Raw genomic sequence first — 24586 nt, forward strand, 5'->3', positions numbered from 1 at the left:
TCCGTGCATTAAACATACACATACACTGGAAATTACGGGGTGTTATTAACACGCCAAAATATATAAAACTAGAATTTTGCATTATGCTGGGACGGTAAAAACGAAAACAAAATCTCAAATCTAATCAATTATTTATTTGCAAACGATATAACAAGAAAAATAAATTGGACAACGTATATTTATTGTTTATATTAGAAACGTCAGGCTATCGGCTCTTCTTGCCTGAACTGCTGGAGATCAGCACTGATTGGACATTGCGTCATTAGTAAACAGACTGGCGTATCATAGAAATATATATTTATATTTATATATTTATATTATATATAGTTTTAAAATATATCCGTCACTGATTCCATGTATGAAAACTATTTTTTTCTTCACGCGAGATCTCACGCAAATACAAATAGGGGCCGTGTGAACTAATTTGCATAGGCTGATTTCATTACTTGTTCTGTGTTACGATACACAAGACATATGTTGAAGGTTACAATACATAGTGCGAGTGTCAAATCAGAAGATGTCAGAGTTCAAAGTTTAAAGTTCTGGGTTGTGGTAATTTGGAAAAGTCTAATGTGAAATGTTTAATGACAAAGAATAGATGTCAATTTACACGATATATTTGTCAGTATTACAGGATTTTTAATTTTAACTTAGTCCAATTTACACCTAACATTCAACAATTGCAACATTGGACATGTAATAGCACTAAGAACATAGCACTGACTTTTGACTCAAATCCCCCGTCATAGTTCAGAGGTTGGTCATGTTTAAATGTAGAGAGGAAAATTGCATGTTTTCTGTAATCTTTACTTCCGGTTTGTTTATCTCAAGTTTTCCATGGTGAACCCCGTACGTGCTTTAGAGTAAGAGAATGCCACATGTTGCTCCATCTGTGGTAGAAATGGTTCCATCCAACGAAAATATTGGGAAAAGTTAGAGCCGGTCTAAGAGACAAGAATTAACATTAAAGTCAATGAGGAAATCATTAGTAATCTGTGGCCATATGTGAATAACCGACATTTTGTTCTTTAAATTCAAGAACGATAACTCGTTTAATTGGAGATACACAGTTATAACAGTTTAATAAATATTGTTCACAAATACATTTTTATTCTTTTAATATATTGAACAAAATCAGGCAATTGTAAATTACATTTAAATAACAAAGATTATTGTGTTTTATAATACCAATAAGATTTAATAATGCGAACGGCAATAGCTCTTTTAACCAGGATAAAATAAAATTATTCCTTATACGGTATTTTCTACGTGTTAGTTTCTAAGTATGACAACAATATTCTCACATATTGTTTGCTCAACAGCAGCTTATCCGAAATTGAAATAAATATTTGAAATCCACCTTAGTGGATCTTTAAAATCATACGAGCTAAATGTTACAATACCCTACCCCCCTCCCCCACCCCTCAAAAACAAAATGTTTTTAAGGGTATTTGGGGGAAAAAATAGGTCTGGAAACCCAAATTATTTTTTTCCTACCATTTGTAGCTTAATATTTGAGTAAGATTTTTGAAGAGGGAGATGGGGTTTAACGTCCACTCGACACAAACTACATTACCCCCAACCCCTTCAAAAACACAACTGTTTTTAGCGTTACTTCGATACAAAAAATAGGGTCGGTTGGAAAATTCCCTTCTTTTTTTTTCGTGGGGTAGATTAGAAATAAATGAATCGATCAATTAGTCTTTTAAAAGCCCAAATTATTTTTCTCATACCATTTCTAGATAAAAAAATTTGAAAATAATGACGAAAATAATGCAAATACCAAAATTTGAGTGTCTGCAGAAAACTACACCAAGACCAACTTTTTAAATTATTTTTTGGGGGCTTTTCACTACATCAATTATTTGCCCAACCTGGGTTATATTGTGAGATGCTAAACTTTTTGAAAGACAAGTTTTTTTATTATAAATTTTAATTTGTATGTGTAATATTTTCAATTTTAAATGTTTATATGCATAAAATATTGTTTTTTATTTTTAAATTAGATATACTGTGATATTGTTTTTATTTCTGCATAATATAATATAGATTTAGCTTGTCTTGAAAGGGGTATCACGGTGGCTAAGTGGGTAAGACGCTGGCTTGCTAGTCTAGAGGTCGGGTGTTCGATCCCTGCATTGGCCGAGAAAATTCATCCAGATTTTCCCCTTGTCAATGATACAGGACGGAGGGTCTGACAAGGACAGCTGTATAGTCGATCGGATGGGATGAAAACCGAGGTCCTGTGTACACATTGGCGTGCACGTAAAAGATCCCTTGACAGTTGGAATTCAATATAAGAGTAGCCGTAGTGCCGCTGTCCGGGAAAAATTCCCCTCATAGCACTGTATGGCGTATGCCCGTCTTCATTAGCCCAGTTCGGAGCAGAACCGTAGGACGTTAAACCCCATTTCATTTAATTTCAATTTTGTTTCACATAAATCACCATATGTTTGGCGCAATATAGCCTGGCTGGTGCTGACGTGCCATAAAACTACATTTCATTTTTTTTGAGGGGGGGGGGGGCCTTGTATGTAACATATGTACATGTATTGTGAAATGTATAATAGACCCGGACCCATGGCCTCTTTACAAATAAAGGGGGTTGTTGGCCGAATGGTTAGCGTGTGCGCGCTGTATCATAAGGTCCGTCATGGAGTCAACTGGTATTTAAATTTAAACATTTTGCATTATATTCTTTTTCTATCATTGTAAGCAGCTTGACACAAATGAAAGTTAGTTTATGCTTATGCACACTTTGTGAAAGGTGACCATTAGGTAAACTAAATGCAATCATTGAGACCATTAATGGACCGATTAATTTGTTATCTGTAGCAGCTACACGACCTTCACCCGGTGTTCATTCTTATCCCAATGGTGATAAATATCATCGTGCTTGTTTATACATACATTATGCAAGAGCTAAATCTGTCTATTGCAGGTATTTCTTTAGGCCCGAAATGTTATATAAATTATTAATTAGACATTAACAAACAGGGGCGGATTGGGCCATCGGGGCGATCGCCCGAAGGGCCGGTCGGACAAAAAATGAAAAAAAATAATTTTGTTCAATTCGTCTAAAAAGCCTTTTTCTGATGAACATTATATGGGGTGGGGTGGGGTGGGTGTAGGGTATTGGACTGACCATGGAGCAATTTTGATCATGTTGTATGTGGCCGGTGGCTTTAACGGGTCGCCATGCCATCACTGGAGTCTGGAATTGGCTTGGATAATAAACTTTCTGGGCCGGATGTGCTGGGTGTAGGCTGAAATTCGGAATTTTAACCATTTAAATTCTGTTGACTCTTGACGATACAATGATTAATACGTTAATTAATAATCTGACGATATGATAATTTCACAGGTTGATGGTTGTAAATTACTTGCAGGTCGGGGTTTTGGCCTAAATTAATCGATTTATGAGATATATTATTTGACAGAGAGTATAATTATAATCAGATATGCCACCAAAACGCATATTTGGGGTTTATTTTTCAAAATTTTCCAAGGGGAGAGTCCCCTGACCCCCTGTCAGAGCTCCGCGTCAGTAAAAGGAGTCGCTCCGACACGGGAGCCCAGGCCGGTTCCCGGCCCCAATCCGCCCCTGTTAACAAAACAAGACCATAATCAACTCTGGATGTCATTGGATACTCAAGATTTTAATTTGATTTAAAAATGGTTAGCTACATGTAGTGATCTCTAACAAATGAAATAAACAATAACATACGATCAAACTATTTCCGTTGCCAGTCTTTAAATCAAGTGTTTGCTCAACCGGGTCTATATTGTAAAATTCTAGACTTTTAAAAAGAGCGGGGGGGCCACGGTGACTAAGTGGGTAAGACGCTGGCTCGTTAGCCAGGAGGTCGGGTGTTCAATCCTTGCATTGGCCAAGCAAGTGCATCCAGATATTCTGACGTGATTCCCCTTGTCAGTGATGCAGGACAGAGGGCCTGACAAGTACACATTGGCATGCACGTAAAAGATCCATTGAGTTGGCCGTAGTGCCGCTGATTGGACAAAATTTCCCTCATAGCACACTGGGAGGAAATCGGAGGATCCGGAGAAAACCCACAAGGTTTGACAGGCGACTCTACTCCTTGTCACGTACAACCAGGGAATCGAAACCACGCCAGTTGACTCAATGACAGACCTTATGATGCAGTGCGAACACGCTAACCATTCGGCCATCCAACCCCTTACAATGAGTAGAAAACAGTAATAGACTTTCTGGAAATTCGTTGGAACTAGATATTGATGCGCACCTGCCCTTTTCATCATTAACAAACATTGTGGAATATGTATTACATGCTTTGCCACTATTTGCGTAAGTGGGGGTGGGAGTAATTTTTACAGGAAGTTACAGTCCGATGTCCACTGAATTTGTACTCATCGACAATTATTGCCTAACAAATTTAAATATTTTAACGTTAATCAAAATCAAATAAATATTGTGAATTTATTCTGCTTCCATTTAATAAAATTGAAAAGTTGTCTTTATGTGTATGATAGATGTGAAACGGAGTAGAACCGCATTACAAAACCGTATACTAATTTTTGGATATGGCGGTCATTTAGGACAGAGATTTATTCTCGAAGTATGAAGTAGATGGTCTATGTGTGCAGAATGGCCCAGCACAGTCTTTATACTTCTTGTGTTAAGAGGTTGTTCTCCAGCTGTTATCTGTCGAGCTTGGGGTTTCTTCAGGACCTGAAATCCTCTACGCTACTCTTCTATATTGTTGTTGTTTTTTTTAAACTGGGCCCTAGATAGGTCATACATATTCCAGGTATCTAATGAAAACATTGGTCACCTACAGTTCTGTCTACCAGGGCTATCAATGTAGGTATCCTCGAAGGAAATAGCATATCAGGGACTCTAGATTCAAAACATTTTCCGAGGGAGGATGCCCCGGGTCCCCCTAGAAATGTTGCACCTGTCATGGTCGGCTTGTGGCTGTGTCACTCGTATTATGGGCCTGTGCATCAGTCGGTCTCATATTTACCTACCCCCCCCACCCCCCAAACAAAATCAATATGTACGCCCTGTTCCTGTTGATAATAGAGAGAGAGACAAATGGGGTTTAACAGCCACTAGAGCATTTCGGGACTAACATATGGTCTACTTTTATTTCAATAATTCGCTTGCGCATAGGGGTCTTTAGCAGTGGGAGGAAACCGAACGACCCGGAGAAAACCATGAGGTTGGACAGGCGACCCTACTCCTTGTCCCGTACAAACGAGGATTCGTAACCACGCCAGTTGACTAAATGACAGGCCTTATGGTACAGTAGGGTGTTGAAGAAAATTTCATTTCATTTCTGGGAAATATGCCATTAAAATAGCTGTAGAAATAGGATTGTAAACAATTAATAAAGGGGTGCAAGAGTTCATATACAACAACATTCCTCCATCAAAGGGAATTAAGCGCTGAGTTATCTAAAATATACCATGTAAGAATTAGGCGATGTATAATAAATATTTATCTGGGATAATTGGGTTTAACGGGGCACAAATTCGCCTGGGGGCGAAAAACATTTGTGAGGTCATACTGGTTAATTTGATACCACATATGTGGGGGCATACTCCTCGCAGTGTTTCATTTGATTAGAGCTAATTCCACTAAACACTGCTTTAATGGAAGCAAATTTCTGTTCCAAATTATGACTGGTCAATAGTCCGATTAACAACGAATAGCTAACTGCGTAACAATATTGTTACATTTTAAACAAAGCTCCAAATTGGACCAAATATGTTTACATCACGTTACGTCATGACTCACAATTTTATTATGCCCAATTAACCATTGCAAAGCAGAATATTGCAGAAAAAATAATTGCGTGACAAACGAGGCTATCAACACGAATACAATGTAAACAATACTGTATGGAGACGAAGAATACTTTCACCGTTTTTAATACCTTAAATCACTGTCCAAAATTTTAGGCAAGACCCGCATTAAACAAGAGAGAGAGAGAAATGGGGTTTAACGTCCACTCGACACAAACTAGGTCATTTCGGGACTAACACATGGTTCAATTTTATTCAATAATTCGCTTGCACGTAGTGGTCTTTAGCAGTGGGAGGAAACCGGACGACCCGGAGAAAACCCACAGTGTTGGACAGGCAACCCTACTCCTCGTCACGTACTAAGGGGAATCGAAACCCCGCCAGTTGACTCAATGACAGACCGTATGATACAGCGCGCGTGTGCTAACCATTCGGCCATACACCCCCCCCCCACATTAAACAAAGGGCTGTCATGTTGCTGTAGGGGGTAGATTATAGCAACATAGATACATATACATGTATACACATCTTTGATTTTATTTATATAGATATATGTACGTCTACATGTCTAAATTCTATAGAAAACTATATGATGCTCAGCTGTTATATATTTGTTCACTATAGAAAACTATATGATGCTCAGCTGTTATACATGTATGTTTCTTCACTATAGAAAACTATATGATGCTAAGCTGTTATATGTTTCTTCAGTTTAGAAAACTAACACATGAGACAATGTACTTTCAAGTAAATGTAACTTGTATTCCATATAATTGTGTCATGAGTTATTCTTATTCAGTTACTACATGTAAATGCCACTTAAACAATTTATAAAAAAAACTAGTTTTTACAACCAAATCTATAGCAGTACAGTATTTCTATAAAATTCTACAGAGAGTGAGTGAGAGAGAGAGAGAGATGGGTTTAACTCCACTCGACACAAACTATGTCATTTCAGGACTAACACATGGTTCAATTTTATTTCAATAATTCGCTTGCGCGTAGGGGTCTTTAGCTGTCGGAGGACCCGGAGAAAACCCACAAGGTTGGACAGGCGACCCTACTCCTTGTCACGTACAACTGGGGAATCGAAACCCCGCCAGTTGACTCAATGACAGACCTTATGATACAGCGCACACGTGCTGACCATTCAGCCATCCAACCCCCCCTAGAATTCTATAGACAATTAATTAAACCTATCCTACATAATTCTATAATAGTACAGTATATCTATAGAATTCTACAGCTTGGCAGTATTTCTATAGAAGTCTATAGGCAATTACAGCCTAGTCAACAGATTATCTACATGTAGCGTTGGTATTTTGACTTTGTTTTCTTAAAGCAGGTGGATTATGAATTGTTTTATAGCTATATGTACATCTGCTTATTTCAGGTCTTTATTTTGGCTTCAAACGTTACATAAAAAACTAATATTTAGACATATATTCACATGATAAAGTATCATAAAGTTTGTCATTGAGTCAACTGGCGTGGTTCCGATTCCCCGGTTGTACGTGACAAGGAGTAGGGTCGCCTGTCTAACCTCGTGGGTTTTCTCCGGGTCCTCCGGTTTCCTCCCACTGCTAAAGACCCCTACGCACAAGCGAATTATGGAAATAAAATTGAACAATATGTTAGTCCCGAAATGACCTAGTTTGTGTCGAGTGGATGTTAAACCCCATTTCTCTCTCTCTCTCTGAGTTGATTGCCATCATATTTATAATGTTCGCTCAGTATGCAGTTTCAGTCAATCTGTTTCACAAGGATTACGAAAGTCTTCTAATATCTCTGTAAAAGATGACTACCTTCAACACGTGATGTCTCATCATGTGGCATCAATCATTGGCTCAATGGCGCGTGCATTGTTTATATAAGACCTTACTGGTTCGAGCGGAATGGACGCTTTCACTCATTTTAATACCAATTTACACTAAATAGGAAATAATTTTTACCTACAAATACGTCCAATGTCTTTATTTATTTTTCTAATATATAAAAAAATGTTTTAGAATTTAATTTGTCGGAGGAAAAAGGTTAATATTTGTGACTCATTAAGTGGCATTGATATCATTCTTATCAGTGATTGTTGGGGCCTAGTGAATATTCACTGCTGATCAGTGTGAGTTTCAGTACGTCCATCATATTTATAATGTTCCCTCAGTATGCAGTTTCATATGTCTGAGTTGATTCCCTTGGTCATTAAACTGCTGATAAGTGTGAGTTTCAGTACGTCCATCGTATTTATAAAGTTCCCTCAGTATGCAGTTTCATATGTCTGAGTTGATTCCCTTGGTCATTAAACGGCTTACCACAAATATTACATTCAAACGGCTTCTCCCCGGTGTGGGTTCTCATGTGTGTCTGTAAATTATTTCTCTGGCTAAAATATTTTCCGCAGACACCACAACCGTATGGTTTTTCGTCCGAATGGATTCGCGAATGCTCCCGTAGATAACCGTGACTTGTGAATGATTTACCACAAACATCACATATGAAGGGCTTTTCGCCGGTGTGAGTTCGGGTGTGTTCTTTAAGGTAGCCATTCCTGGTGAATGCCTTATCACATATATTACACTTGAAAGGTTTTTCTCCCGAATGGGACTTAATGTGCCTTTGTTGATTCCGTTTGTCCATGAACGTTTTTAAACAAATGTAGCATTCGTAAGGTCTTTCACCGGTGTGCGTCCTGACATGTGTCTTAAGACTGCTGTTCTCGCTGAAGGATTTCCCACAAACGTTACATTTAAACGGTTTGATACCGGTATGAATCCTAGCATGAGTCTGTAATTCATTACCCTGAACAAATGATTTACCACAAACATCACATTTATATGGTTTCACACCGGTATGAGTTCTTGTATGTCTGAGAAAATTTCCTTTGTCAATAAATGATTTACTACAAACATCACATTGAAACGGCCGCTCTCCCGTATGACTTCTCATGTGTGTAAGGAGAGTACCCTTTGCCGCAAAGGCCTTATGACAAACTCCACACTCAAAAGGTTTTTCACCCGAATGCGTTAAATTATGTTGATACAAACCCGCATGATCGGTGAATGATTTGTCACAAACATCACAGCTAAAAGGTTTTTCGCCTGGATGAAGTCGTAAATGTTTCTGGAGGTGATGTTTTTTATTGAATGGTTTTCCGCAGACATCGCAGACGAAAGGTTTTTCACCCGTATGGATACTAGCATGGGCCTTGAGGTTACTGTTTCTATTAAATCTCTTACCACAGACATCACATTTAAATTTACGCAAACCTTTAAACTCTGCTTCAAACCCCTTTTCACAAACAAAGACCTGTTTAACAGTTATTTCACAAGGTTCCTGTAAGTCTGTGCCATATCCAATTGGGTCATTGTTCAAATTACTCTGTAAATCTGTGCCGTATTCAATTGGGTCATTGTTCAAATTACTCTGTAAATCTGTGCCGTATTCAATTGACTCATTGTTCAAATTACTCTGTAAATCTGTGCTGTATCCAATTGGTTCATTATTCAAGCTATTCTGGAAAATTTTAACATCATCGGTGTTCTCTTCTTCAAAATGTACCTGACAATTTTCATCTAGATCATCAATTTTTTCTTCTTTAACATGTATTTTGAGGTGAGTTTGTAAGTCATCATACTTTTGAAAAGGCTTGTGACATACCGTACACTGAAGATCTATCGTAGCCTCATTATTAGTGTCCTGTAATATATAAAAGTTTATAACATCATTAGTTTCCTGTAATATTTAAAAGTTATAAAATTGTTAGTTTCCTGTAATATATAAAAGTTATAACATCATCAGTTTCCTGTAATATATAAAAGTTTATAACATCATTAATGTCCTGTAATATACATGTATCAATGTTATAACTATATCCTCATTAGTTTAAAGTGGTATTTAAACATGCATTATGCAAGAGCAAAATCTGCTTATTACAAGTCTTTCTTTAGGCCTGAAATGTTATCTAAATTATCAATTAGACATTAATTAACTTATCCAGACCATAATCAACTCTCGATGTCAAGGCTAGCCTTCGATGTTGGCTGGATTAGATTCCTATATGCAGCCAACGGCCATTGGTAATTAAATAAAAAAAAAAGTGGATAATCGAGACTATGCTGTTTATATTAATGATTTTAGTAATGATGACCGAGACTATGCAAAAATTTCACCTGCTTCTTTCTCGGCTCATAGTGGATCAATTTGACTGATATTTTCAGCAAATTACCTTTACACTATCTAGTTTTTAACTATTATAGCGAGAACTGCCATCTCTTTATCTTATCTCCCATAATGTATCTTTAAGTATTATGGAAAATTAGATAAAGAGATGACAGTTCTCGCTATAATACATGTAGTTAAAAAATAAATAATGTAAAGGGAATATGCTGAACATTCCAGTCATTTTACTTCATTCTGAGCCAAGAAATTCTAATTTTCGAAAGACATGCAATAGGCAGATTTAGCTCTGACATAATGTATGTTTAATGTTATTTTTTAAAAGTTTACGGCACAAGAAGTCTGGACCAATGGTGAATACCGGGTAGGATTAGGCGGATTATCATCGTGGTAATCCATTAAATACCCTGGACAGACTTCACTAAAAGTGAGCAGATTAGACAGAGATTCGCGCATGTGCAGGAGTAATCTGTCCGCGAGGTGAAATATCCGCTCAACATAATACATTCATAATACATTATTACATGTGTTGCAACCCATTTGTGTCCATTTTTAGGAGCCAAAGAATAGTGATTTACCTCCTTTAACTTCGTGAGCACATTTTAGTAAATGGAAATTAGACAGAGATATGCACAAGGTTAATCTAGCCTTGAAGTGAAATCTGTGCGCAACAGCTTGTTCATAATCAAAGATTGAAAGAAATCTGTTGAAAATTTATGACAGTTCAGACTGAGACAGTGGTCTAAGGTTAAACCTTTTTCATGATGTCTAATAATACTCATTAATGAATTAAAAACAAAAATAATCTCACCATGTTTGCTCAACTGGCGCTAAAATTCTCTATCTTTGGATTCAGAAGTTCAAGTTGCTGGGCTGGACTGCTTGTGGTAAACACGACACAACACGAGGTTTCGGTCGGTCTGCCAGGAATTAGACGTCTCTTTTCTGGTAATCTCTTTTCTTGGCTTCCTGTCTTCGATAGATTAATTATCAAGAGAAATAAATAAAGGACTGTTTCTCAGTTTGAATGTATAATAATTTGAATATCAAAACAATATTAAGAAACAAATAGACGACTATTCAAATTGAAAAATTGCCTTTTGTTCCATTTTCTAAAGCCATTTCCGGTTCGGCATGTTTATTTAGGTTGTATCTAAATAAACGACGTAGATCCACCCAGCACGAATAAGTCACTTAACCATATAACTTAACAAACATGCACGGTATTTTTAGTCAGCGTATCAATAGAAATTGAAATAGTGTTATTAAGTTTTTAATTATGGCGAGCTTGGGTGTGGCCAAGGAAATAGAATTATACTCCCAGAGAAAGGATGTATCTTCTTAGACTTACGGGTGTAGGGGACAGGTGGAGGATGGGGATATTTGTTCTGTATCTCGAATCAGCACAGGATTGTCAAGAATTGTAAAACTAGTTTTATATGAGAATTAATTGTACATACAATATGCTAGCCTACACTGTACACTGTTCACCCATGGCTCATTTTTTACACTATTAGTGAACAAATATGGTAGGCCTATTGGGTGGGGAGGGGGGGGTGCAGGGATATTTGAAAACTTGGACAAAAGACCACTCTGACCAATCAGGGGCGTGCTGGCAGGGAGTTGAGGAGGACAGTGTCCTCCCAGGCCCCCATTAAACAATAAGTCCACCCGTATAAGCGGGCCCCCCTGAGAGCTCTAATTTTCACGCGGAATCCCCTCAAAAAATTGAGAGTGCACGCGCGAAAAATCATACATACACAACGATTAGTAAAATATATTATGCTGACGTGCAAATGTCTGTCACCTTAAGGTGAAATGGTCTTTGATACATGTATTCATGCCTCGATATGTATAAGATGCAATTTATTATTTGGATAGAAATACATTGTATTAGCATTATATTAAGCAGACCTGTCATGAGTGTCTTGTGTAGTACAGTAGTATGTCTTATAGTCAAAATAGCAGCATAAATTTGGAAAATATGATACCTAGATTTCTCCCAGAAGTGCTTGCAAAACGCGTTTCCCGTTGTCAAATTTTAAAAATTCGGGGCCCGTCCTCCCGGGCCCCTTCAGGGCCAGCACGCCCCTGTGACCAATTGATAGATCACTAGGACAGAAAAAAAAGATTACTTGATCCAAGACATGGACTAATATGTTTTTGAAAAAATTAAGTGTTGTTATTAATTCTTATGTAGGCTACTTAGGCCTACCCATGTTATAATTTTTAAGCTAGTCAAATTGATGAAGCACAATTTAAAGGGAGAGAGAGAGAGAGAGATGGGGTTTAACGTCCACTCGACACAAACTAGGTCTGTCACTGAGCCAACAGGCATGGTTTCGTGGGCAAGACGCTGGTTCGATTCCGCAGTTGTACATGACAAGGAGTTGGCTCGCCTGTCCAACCTGGTGGGTTTTCTCTGGGTCCTCCGGTTTCCTCCCACTGCTAAAGACCCCTACGCATAAGCGATTTATTGAAAGAAAATTGAATATATGTTAATCCTGAAATGACCTAGTTTGTATCAAGTGGAGGTTAAACCCCATTTCTCTCTCTTCCTCTCGCTCTCTTCCCCGCCCCCAATGTCGGAGACACACTGATCAGCAGTGAATATTCGCTTGGTCACTACAATCACTGATAGGGATGATAACGCTACGGCTTAATGAGCCCCAAATATTAATTTTTTTTCTTCTGCAAATTCAATTCTAGAACATTTTTTTAAGCATCAGAAAAATAAAAAAAGGTGTTTGAAGTATATGTAGGTAAAAAGAAATGTATTTAACCAGTTCTATCACATATTTTATAATGACTGACACCAATATTGTCCTTTAATCTAAAATTGGTGAAACGCGGCCAGTCCTCGGACAACCAGGTCAGTGGTTACAATCAGTGCACACATCTTGTCACACTGATCAGCAGTGAATATTCGCTAGGCTGCTACAATCACTAATAGGGATGACATCAATGCGGCTTAATGAGCTCTAAATATGAACTTTTTTCCTTCTGCAAATTAAATTCTAGAACATTTTTTTAAGCATTAGAAAAATAAATAAATGTGTTCGATGTATGTGTAAGTAAAAATTATGTCCTATGTAGTGTAAATGAGTATGTAAAATGAGTAAAAGGCACCATTCTGCCCGGACCAGTAACATCTTATGTAAACAATGCACGCGCCATTGAGATAATGATTGACACCTTGTGATATGACGTCACATGTTGAAAACAGCCACCTTTCACAGAGTTATTAGAAGACTTTTGTAATCCTCTGTGAAACAGATTGTGTCAGGGAGCCTGGCAAAGAACAATGTATAGTCATTCCGATGGGACAAAAAAAACAAGGTCCCATGTACACGTTGGCGTGCATGTAAAAGAACCCTTGACAGTGGGAATTCGAAAGAAAAGTAGCCCATAATGCCACTGTCTGGACAAAATTTTCCTCATGCCCAGTCTGTGCCGAACAGTAGGACCTTATAAACACCATTTTATTTATTTGATGTAACAAAAAGTTTTCTTTTCTCACATATAACTCCATATTAAACTTAGGCTGTCTGTCTACAGTTACAAATGTAGCTCCATTTCAGAACAGGCAGAAAGTTAGTTGACTGACATTTAAGTCCTAAATCGAAGATTTTAGTCGAAAACACTAAGTAAACATGTACTTCGATAGATGTATTTATTTTTCTTCCATTCAATTAAATTGAAAATGTTTATTTAATCGTTGTGTCATGGACTTTATATGGTCGTGTGTATGACAGATGTGAAACGGAGTAGAACCACATAACATAACAATATACTAATTTTTGGATATGACGGGCCATTCAGGGCACAGAGAGAGAGAGAGAAATGGGGTTTAACGTACACTCGACACAAATTAGGTCATTTCGGGACTAACATATGGTTTAATTTTATTTCAATAATTCGCTTGCGCGTAGGGGTCTTTAGCAGTGGGAGGAAACCGGAGGACCTAGAGAAAACCCACGAGGTTGGACAGGCGACCCTACTCCTTGTCACGTACAACCGGGGATTCGAAACCACGCCAGTCGACTCAATGACAGACTTTATGATACAGCGCGCGCATGCTAACCATTCAGCCATCCAACCCCCACATTCAGGACAGAGATCTATTCTCGAAGTATGAAGTAGATGGTACATGCATAACCAAATTCAGTAATTGATCAATTTATTCTTGTTATACTGGATTAAATATCTTTATTATTAATCAATTTTACAATTATTTACAGTAAACATTGTGTATATACTGATATACTGTAACTTCAAGGAAGACGTGGTGGCTTCATAACCTACAAAGTTCCTTGGTATCCTCTCATGGGTTTCCCCTTGTCTGTGGTGAAGGACAAAAAACATGGACAGTGTGTAGTGGTTTCGATACGATGAAAAAAGAACCCTTGACAGTTTGAATTCGATACAAGAGTAGGCTGTAGCACTGCTGTCCGGGCAAATTTCCCTCTTGCCACACTGTACGGTGTACTTGTATACCCATGGCATGGTTTCCCCCTTGTCACTGGTGCAGAGAAGAGTAGATGGTAACGTCGCTGTATGCCTGGGCCCTTATTCACGAAAACTTAAACTAAGTTACAACCGAAATTTAAAGAAATACTGCAACTTCATTGGATATATGCAAATTGATTTTACTGGTCAGCCAATCGAATTGCAGTATTTCTTAAAATTTCGATTGTATCTTAGTTTAAGTTTTCATGAATAAGGGCCCTGTTTTCGTTATCCCAGTTGGTAAATCCCATTTCAATTCCCAAGTTTGATCACATAAATTCGTAATTTGTTTCTTCCGTATGTAGTTTTAAGTGTCTAATCTGATTTCCTTTATCGTTAAAAATTTTACCACAAACATCACACTTAAAAGGTTTTTCACCCGTATGGGTTCTCCTGTGTCGCTGATAATTACCCTTGGCATTAAACAATTTATCACAAACATCACACTTATACGGTTTTTCACCTGTGTGAGTCCTGAGATGTATCTGAAGTCCACGGTTGTCATTATAAGACTTAGGACAAAGACCACATTTGTATGGTTTCTCGCCGGTATGGGTTCTAATGTGTATCTGAAGATCACTACTCTGACAAAATGCTTTCCCACACAGCCCACACTCATAGGGTTTTTCCCCTGTGTGGGTTTTTCCATGTTTTAACAAATTACCTTTGTCATTAAATGATTTACCACAAGTATTACATTTGTGAGGTTTTTGACCTGTATGAATTATCAGGTGTCGTTTGAGAATACAGCTTTCACGGTATGATTTACCACAAACATCACATCTATAAGGTTTTTCACCCGTATGGGATTTCATATGGTTCTGTAGATGATGTTTTTTATTAAAAGGTTTGTCACATACTTCACACTTAAATGGTTTCTCCCCGGAGTGAGTTGAGACATGTGCTTTTAGATTACTGCTTCTATTGAAAACTTTCCCGCATACATCACAATGGAATGTTTTCTTCAGTCGTTTTTTAGTGGGAACCTCAGGCGTATTATTTGGCGTATTTTTCTCAGAAGTTTTGTTTTGAGTCATCTCTTCAAAATACATATTATAATTTTGATCGAGGTCAGATTGATGTCCGTTTTCTTCTTTAACATGGACTCTATTGTGGTTTTCTAAATCATCATATTGTTGAAAAATACTGTCACAAACCATACACTTATGAACAGTTACATCAACTTGAGGTTCCTGTAATATATAAAAGTTATAACAACATATAAGTTTCCTGTAATATATAAAAGTTATATGAAATGAAATGAAATGGGGTTTAACGTCATACTGTTCTGCTCCGACTGGGCTAATGAAGACGGCTACAAGTTATAACATCAATAGTATTCTGTAATATATAAAAGTTATAACATCATTAGTTTCCTGTAATATATAAAAGTTATAACATCATTAGTTTCCTGTAATATATCAAGTTATAACATCATTAGTTTCCTGCAATATATAAAAGTTATACTGGTAACTCAGTTATTTTCGTATAAATATAAATATCACACATAAGTTGTTTCCCCTGGTTGTTCAAATGGGAGAGAGAGAAAAATGGGGTTTAATGTCCGCTTGACACAAACTAGGTCATTTTGGGACTAACATATGGTTTAATTTTATTTTAATAAAACGCTTGCACGTAGGGGTCTTTAGTAGTGGGAGGAAACCGGAGGACCCGGAGAAAACCCACAAGGTTTGACAGGCGACCCTACTCCTTGTCACGTACAACCGGGGATTCGAAACCACGCCAGTTGACTCAATGACAGGCCTTATGATACAGCACGCATGTGCTAACCATTCGACCATCCAACTCCCCTGGTCAAATGGATTGTGTTGTATGAGTGTAAGATCATAAGGTCTGTCATTGAATCAAGTTGTGGGAATTTAATTCCCTGCTTTTATGTGACAAGTATTAGGGTCGTCTGTCCAGCCTCTCTAGTTCCCTTCAACAGCTAAAGACTCCTAGTGACCTGGATTGTTTCGAGTTGACAATAAACTCTCTCTCTCTCTCTCTCTCTCAGTAAGCCTGGGGGGGGGGGGAAATAGGGATTTTTGAAAAGATTTGATTGTAAATTATTGTAATTGGGCTAGGCAAAGCTATAAATTACTGAAGATTCTCAACTTTTCAAAGATTTCAATTTTTTTCTCCCAGACTTACCTAAATTTCGTTTCATCTTATATGGCCGAGTTCGTAAATTTGTGTGTTACCCTATATTTAGATTTCAGTGAAGTCTGCCAAGTTGGTTAGAAGTCGGGGACGTATTTTTCAACAGTGTGTTGTGTCGGTCATACTGTCTCTAGCGAGGTAAGCAAGGTCTTAATTTCTCACTAAGATGTTCCTTTACATTGTACAGGCGTTACATTGTATAGATTGACACCCCACCGTTTAGCAGTAAAAAGTTGCCCAGTAAAATTGACTGGGAAGCGATTTCAATTTCGCCAAGGATTCAATAGGACGGTTCCTGAACGTACAGGGCAAGTGTAATGAGACGGTATACAGACAACTTATCCCAATATAAGACAACTCATCCCAAGATAAAAGACAACTCATCCCAACTTTAAAACATGGGTCGAGATAAAAGAAAACTCCTTCCAACAAATATAAGTGCTAATTATATTTGTTTTAATACAGTTGCTTTCTTTGAAGACCACTCAGACCATTCTCATTTTGTTATAAAAATGTGTTATCTTAAAATTGATATTGTTGTTTTAATAAAATTGATATTGTTGTTTTAATAAAATTGATATTGTTGTTTTAATAAAATTGATATTGTTGTTTTAAATTTTAAGTTGTTCTAAGTTTTGGGCGCTCTGTATACTTATCATAGCGTACACATTTCAATTCAATTCAATATCATTGTCTGATAGAAATTCATCAGAATATGACATTATATCCTTATCTTTATGTATGAGTTTCAGTACAGCTGATATCTTGGGATGAGTTGTCTTATATTGGGATGAGTTGTCTTTGGGATGAGTTGTCAGGTACCCGGTAATCAATGAGATGAACTACATTGATACTAGCTACGAGAACGTAGCTAAAAACGTTGAGATATACTGATGTGTTTGTTTTAGCTATGATTGGATGCCTTTAGTTCCAAGTGGCAAACTCAATTTCTTTATTATTGCATATTACATCTTTAAAATAAGATGAGTTTATGCTATTATGATTAATTAAACTTACAGAGGCCAATGTAGTGGCACAACTGTCGCCTAACTCCAAATATTCGTGTTTTAATTAATGAAGCGTTGTTTTTGTCTGACTTGGAGTCGATTACATGTCATTTCGGTCCCGCGTCATTTCGGACTTACGTCATTTCGGACTCCAAAAAATATGTCCCCGACATTTCGGACTCGGGTAGGTGACATTTCGGACTCGGGTAGGTGACGTTTCGGACTCGGGTAGGTGACGTTTCGGACTCGGGTAGGTAAGATAGAATTATACAACACACTGACGCCAATTTACTTTATAAACTATTTTATTTATCAACATAGCATAAAATGATAACATCGATTTATAACAACGGGCATATTATTTTATTTTTAAACATACCATATAGCGATAACAACGGTCATATAAAACATTCATTTATTGTATAAATACATACACATTCATACATTAACGCAACATTTATAACAACACGTGTATTTATTTGATGAAAAAATAGCTTTAGTCGGCTATTCATTTTTTTTTTTTTTTTTTTTCATTTTTTTAATTATGTAATTGTTTTTCACTGAGCGGGTGGACCATACAAATGACTTATTTTTTTTAATAGTCTACTAGTGCTCATCTGTTTTTCATTGTATGAATCCCATATATTAAAAAGTTGGCCTTCTACATGTCGATACCGACGTCTTTGGTGTCGTCTCAATGAACCTTCCGACATCATTGTGAGGTCCAGTGGTATCTTTGTAGCTTCTGAAAAAAGTGCGCAAATCAATAGATAAAATGGCACAGGACCTCTGGCGTTGACACGGGAATTTAGTCTGTTGTGCCAGCCCTCCACGTCGTTATTGGTTCTCACTGGCAACATAAACACGCACCAATCTTCTATTGGAAACAGACGAGATGAAATCCATTGATCTTCTATGTATGTACATATCGGCTCTAACTGTTCTGGGCACCTGTCTTTCAAATGGGCAAACATGCCCGCCACGTGTTCTTCGGGCAGGAAAGGGAGAGCCATCAATCGCCTCAAATAATTAAACACGTCCCCCTTTTCGTTGTACGCTGTCTGAAATAATAAAATATTAGAAATATATTAATACTGAAAATCTATTTGTGCACTTGTACTTTAAAAGAAGATATTATAATAAGAATTTTTTTATTTTACTATAAGAAGATTTATTATAAGAAGAACGCACAACATACCTGGAATCCCTTTTCTTGAATTTTCCGGAAAACGGCCTGGGTCCAATGAAACACGCATCCTTGAATTCTTATATCTACAAAACGGCGTCTAAGGGCCTGCCATAACCCCGCCTCAAAATCCACCACAAATCCCTCCAAGGCAATCTGGCTTGGTAGCATCTTGTCCACTGCCCGGAGAACCTGTAAAATAAATAAACCAAACGTTCATTTATCTGATTATATTTATTCATTTATCCGATTGTAATCATTTCTCCGATTATATTCATTTCTCCGGTTATTCATTTCTCCATTTTTTCCGATTATATTTATATCATTTTTTTATTCCGAGTTTATAGATCACATCTTACCTTGTAGTAATCGTCCTGACTCTTCCCGGACATTACACAAAAGACAAGTGGTACCTGCTTCGTGGTTTCCCCGGCTTTTACGAAAGCGTGGATAGAAAATAATTGAGAATATGGTTTGTTGATAACTCGGAAGGTGGCGTCCATGTACCACGTTTTAGCCTTTGCCAAAAGTCGCAGTTGATCTTCAGTGGCAAAGATGTGATGTCGCCTTTCCCCTACTTTAACCCGCTTCTGGTAGAAGCCGGGAGCGTTGCTGTCAATAAAGTCTTCATCCAGCTGAAACGACAAACAATATAATCTTCATCAATTTGTGTATTTACCTATTTAACAATATAGCCTTCATCAATTTATGTAAACAATATAATCTTCACCAATTTATGTAAACAATATAATCTTCATCAAATTGTGTATTTACCCATTTAACAATATATTTAATATATTTAACTTATTGTACTTACAGGGGAAGACATGTCTACTGGGTCATTTGGTCGGAGAGTCTGTCTGGTTCGCTGCACCGACCTTATCAATGCTGCAAGAGGTGGTCTGCTATACACTGGTTCGTTGACCGATCCTACACTTGCCATGACACTCTCTGCGATTGATGGACAGGATCTTGTAAAAATATTTCCTATGGCTTCCTTCTTAGCCTGCAATGATATAATAAATATTATACATATTCTTTTTTTTTATTTCAGCAACAGTCAGTACCAGGGTCAGCTGGAGGAATGAATATCTGTTCTTTCAATCTTTTAATATATGTACATATCGTTACTTTAATATTTGTATTTTTATATACATACCGTTACTTTAATTTTAGCAGCAGTCAATATACCAGGTTCTGCTGGGTGAATATGCTCTTTCAAACCTTTCTTGAAGTCGGTACCATCCTGAATCACCGTTGCAGGACAAGTCAGGGAACCATTTCTCTTGCAGCACCTCCATACGGTCGTTTTCTTGTCCGTCTAAAAAAAACATCATTAGTTCTAATTAGATATCATATTCGTCTACACGTAACATTAGTTCTAATATATAAGTTCTAGTTAGATATCATATTTGTCTATAACATACATATATATAACACATACCTTTATCGTATAAGCAAAACCAATGTTGTCAAACAGCTTCTTTTTCCCACGTGTTGTTGCTGCCTCTTCTATAGTGTATGCTAATTCAGGTTCTTCTTCAGCAAATACGCTAATATCTTGCTCATCTTCAGACATTGAAGACTCGATAACCGGATCAGGTAGCTGGTATGGTCGTTCAATGGTGAATGATTCTTCGATGTCCATTTCTTCTTCTGTAGGGGGGAGCGGGGCAACACATCTACAGCATTTCCATTCAAAAGCAGTTCTATGTCGGTTTAAACTCCTGTACTCATCCCGAGTGATGCCTGAAATAGTGATAAATAAAATAATAATATTCCCGGATTGCGGGTACGTGTCAATAAATAACAATAACGACAAATTTATAACGTTTCAATAAATAACAATAACTTACAAGCTGAAACGACAAATTTATAACGTTTCAATAAATAACAATAACTTACAAGAAACGACAAATTTAAAACGTTTTAATAAATAACAATAACTTACAAGAAACGACAAATTTAAAACGTTTTAATAAATAACAATAACTTACAAGAAACGACAAATTTAAAACGTTTTAATAAATAACAATAAAGAAAATTTCATTACGTACCGGAATCGCAGGTTCGATGTTGCCATAAAAGACAAGAATCGCACTGGAGGCCTTCTTGTCGAGGACGGACAGGATTGGTACACTTTACGCAATTTCCACTAGCCATGATAGATTCGTGTAAAAATTGAGAATGATTTGAATTGAAATATGGCACATATATATAATACATTTGAGCTTGGGCTCAATCATTTCTTAACGGCTTCATTATTTCTCAATCATTTCTTAGCGGCTATTAGAAACGCCGATCAGTGTTTTTATTTCTCAATCATTTCTTAGCGGCTATTAGAAACGCCGATCAATTATCGCTATTAATCTTAAATACAACAATGGGATGGTTTCACTAATCGCTGGATTCACTAATCGCTAGATTAAAACAACAATCGCGGATCGATTATCGTCAACAATCTAAACTAATTCATCGTCAACAATCAAAATTTACTCATCAAAATACAATAATATCCGATCAAGTAAATAAACAAATACAAAAAAGGCAAGTAGCATAGGTTTTACTTCAAGTTCAAGTTCAAAGGCGTGTTGTCAAGTAATGGCCTGTATGGGATAAATAAAACAAGACTAACAATGTTTAAATCTTTATTAATGTGAATGGTCTGTCTTGAGCCTCACCTACAACGAAAGAAAAACAGCTATTACTAATATATACACACATAATTTTAAGTTTTATTTGAGTCCGAGTCCGAGTCCGAAATGTCGCCGGTCCGAGTCCTAAATGTCGTTTGACTGAGTCCGAAATGACACCGAGTAAGTCCGAAAAGTCGCCATACTGAGTCCGAAACGACGTTTGTGCTGAGTCCGAAATGACGCGGGACCGAAATGACGTGCTACCTTGGAGTCAATGGCATCATTTCTTATCATTTTTTATCTACATTGATACTGGTACTTGAGAAATACCCTTGATCACTCACTACAAAAGGTATAAATTTTATTGAATATATCATAAATGTTGGGTCACCAAAAGATATCTCTTAAATTCCTGTTTATTAAAAATTTAATTATTTCAAAACATCTCACCATTGTTCTCAAGTCCACGTGACAAATCAACTCGATAAGATTGTTCAGCGATGACGTCCTGTTCAGAATTGTTTCGAGAAACAAAACAGCGCCACTCTGGTTCGTTGACCTACGTATTATTCTAACTATCGGTAATTAACTATCAGTAGCAGTTCACAAAACAAATAGGGAAAGAGAAACATGCAATTCTAATGACAAAACGGACCAAAAAATGGCCTTTGTTTATTTTGATAAAGTATTTCCGGTTGGCATATTTGGGCGTATCTTGACTTTTGACGTAGATCGATCCAACGTGAGTAAGTCACATAATGTACTGTCGAGTCCCGTTTTTTGGACACAGAACTCATTTTTCTTTCCTTTTTTGTTGAAAATAGGACAATACTTATTAACAGGAAATAAATACGCACCCTCACGTTGCATAAGCTCACAACAAGTTAGTCTTAACGCAGGTTTGGCATAAAACTAAACTCAGCTTCAGAACTATTATAATCTAGTTAGTAGATGAGATAGATTTATTGTACCAAAATGTCATCCTTTGATGTTGGCGTACCATTATTTCCAATAATGTACGGGCAACTTGCCAATTGTACATTATCTATACTAGGTGAAATATTGGACTCGCGTGACATATTTCATTGAAAAGCACGTGCGGGATAGTGTCTGTAATTTAAGCTAAATACATTGCGTAATATATTGAAACAACTCGGCTAACGCCTCCTGAAGCATCAATATATTACCTAAACGAGCTAAATCGATAACATTTAGGACCTAGAAATTGACAAAAGTGGGTCGCAACGCATATAATACTGTAATATGAATGTATATAAACTGATTTACATTCAATGGTTTCCGTTTTACTCCAATTTCAAATCAGTTATGTTCGGCGAAATAAGCCAGCAGTCTCAAGCGAGTGCAAATTTCTAGCGTCTGGTTATTCCAGTCTACATACGCCGTTTGATTTGGTGCAATGTGTCTAGCCTCGTCCCTCGAGTCTCTTGATACAACTGGGGCTGAAGCGCATTATGGTACACGATTCGTGTACCAATGGTAAAATGTTTATTTTGTCTTAAATATTGGATATCAGAAGCCCACCTTTTTCCGGTAAGATCACAACATGAATGTTGATTTAATTTGACAAATAAATCGTGTTTTCAATGTTGAAGATTTTGGATGATATTGAGTTAGAGACTTAGCTACTTTAATGTCTCGCCCTCGACCATTAAACCATACTTATTGTATCAAAACGTTCATTCAGGACACCATACAGTACAGATATTATGTATGAATGTACATCTTATAAATATATTCATAACGAGAATATACTGATTGATAATGACTGTAGAATCCTAGTCGCTGAGTAATAAACAGTAATTGCATTCCATAGAATTGTGACCTATTGAAATGAAAGAGAGAGAGAGAGAGAGAGAGAGAGAGAGAGGGAGGGGCCGGGGGGGGGGGGGGTAACGTCCACTCGACATAAACTAGGTTATTTCGGGACTAACATATGGTTCAATTTTTTTTCAATAACACTTGCGCATTGGTGTCTTTAGCAGCGTTAGGAAACCAGGAAAAAAGGAGAAAATCCACGAGGTACCCCACTCCTTGTGTAACCAGAAGAAATTACCGTATCTTGATTCTACAAACCAATCAAAAATCAGTTTAGAAACCAGCCTTAGCTTTATTGTTTACGTTCACAATATGGCGGCTTGTGCACTCGATTGTGGGAAAGTTTGCAAGAAATTTAATGTAAAAGAAGTGCCACCTTTTTGATGGGAAAGATGTTTTATGTCAGTCAAAACAGGCAGTGGCAAGTCGTTATGCTATCAAGCATGTCCTGCTATTGGTCGATAAAAATAACACAATCATCAAGGGCGAATAATTTGAATGCCTGTCTCCCCCATGAATAATAATAATAATAATAATAATAATAAAATCTTTATTTAATGAGGTAACTTATTTAGTTTGCAAAAAACTAATCTTCCATAAATCCCTCCTAAACTATAAAGACATAATATATACATGTAATATCAGGATAAATTCAAAATCATTTGAAATGTAATAGCATTTTAAAGTGAGAAGTTTGGGTTATTAAGTCACTCCTAAACTACAAAACATATACATGTAAAATATAGGAAGAACACTATAATTACACACAAAATAAGATAGAATGCAGTTATAAGTTCAGTATACCGGAATGTGAGACGGAATGGGATCACTGGGAATACCGAGGGGAGGGGGCGCTATACGTCACTCGAGCTGACAACAAGTCGACATTTTGCCAAATAAAAAAATTCGCGGGAAATAAAGGAATCCCGATCATCAAGTCGCATATACCTATTTTTTGGCGTTCGTCATTCGCCGTTTTGAGAGAGTCACAGCCACCAGTGGAAATATTGCACTCGCATGATTTCATAGAAATGCACGTGTGGGATAGTGAATCTGTATTTTAAAACTATGTAAATGTTTCAAGTAAAACATTGCGGAATATCGACTGAACAGTTAGGCTACTGCGCCCTCATGCAATATCAGTACTACATATGGAAGTTGTTTAAGGTCTCGAGTAAAACATTGCGTAATATATAATTCAAACACTGGATAAAAACGTCAAGAAAAAAATGGTGAAAGTACTTTTAACACTTTTATTAAAGCGTTCACTTGTTTACAAAGCATTC

The 24586-nt window shown here is 37.0% G+C and overlaps 3 protein-coding genes across 8 annotated transcripts; all 3 read right to left on the bottom strand.

Annotated features, from left to right (window-relative positions):
• Nucleotides 1-7793: 7793 nt before the first annotated feature.
• LOC126811925 (zinc finger protein OZF) lies at nt 7794-11087 on the bottom strand. Its single transcript, XM_050538104.2, has 2 exons — nt 10775-11087; nt 7794-9483 (listed from the first exon to the last, which is right to left on the bottom strand). The coding sequence occupies exons 1-2, from the start codon at nt 10775-10777 to the stop codon at nt 8032-8034; spliced, it is 1455 nt and encodes a 484-aa protein (XP_050394061.1). The 5' UTR covers nt 10778-11087; the 3' UTR covers nt 7794-8031.
• A 2709-nt stretch (nt 11088-13796) lies between these two features.
• On the bottom strand, nt 13797-22144 carry LOC126815846 (zinc finger protein 239). The gene is made up of 2 exons (XM_050541869.2): nt 21915-22144; nt 13797-15665 (listed from the first exon to the last, which is right to left on the bottom strand). Exons 1-2 carry the CDS (start codon nt 21915-21917, stop codon nt 14742-14744), a joined length of 927 nt encoding a protein of 308 aa, XP_050397826.1. The 5' UTR covers nt 21918-22144; the 3' UTR covers nt 13797-14741.
• LOC126811503 (uncharacterized) lies at nt 17611-21729 on the bottom strand. 6 transcript variants are annotated; one of them, XM_050537214.2, is made up of 6 exons: nt 20273-21729; nt 19988-20149; nt 19646-19834; nt 19188-19463; nt 18841-19020; nt 17611-18703 (listed from the first exon to the last, which is right to left on the bottom strand). In XM_050537214.2, exons 1-6 carry the CDS (start codon nt 20474-20476, stop codon nt 18200-18202), a joined length of 1515 nt encoding a protein of 504 aa, XP_050393171.1. In that variant the 5' UTR covers nt 20477-21729; the 3' UTR covers nt 17611-18199. The 6 variants fall into 6 exon arrangements, with proteins under 6 accessions (XP_050393171.1, XP_050393233.1, XP_050393325.1 ...); XM_050537276.2 differs by lacking the exon at nt 19646-19834; XM_050537368.2 differs by lacking the exon at nt 19188-19463.
• Nucleotides 22145-24586: the final 2442 nt, after the last annotated feature.

This window comes from Patella vulgata, chromosome 1 (genome assembly GCF_932274485.2).
Source record: "Patella vulgata chromosome 1, xgPatVulg1.2, whole genome shotgun sequence".
Taxonomy (NCBI): Eukaryota; Metazoa; Mollusca; class Gastropoda; family Patellidae; genus Patella; species Patella vulgata.

Excerpts from the sequence above, each read along its gene's own strand:
- LOC126811503 (XM_050537214.2), bottom strand. The coding sequence starts at position 20,476 with ATGGACATCGAAGAATCATTCACCATTGAACGACCATACCAGCTACCT. Across the intron at positions 19,464-19,645 it reads CAGTAGACATGTCTTCCCCT|CTGGATGAAGACTTTATTGA; the intron begins GTAAGTACAATA and ends TTGTCGTTTCAG. Across the intron at positions 19,021-19,187 it reads GTCAGGACGATTACTACAAG|GTTCTCCGGGCAGTGGACAA; the intron begins GTAAGATGTGAT and ends TTTATTTTACAG.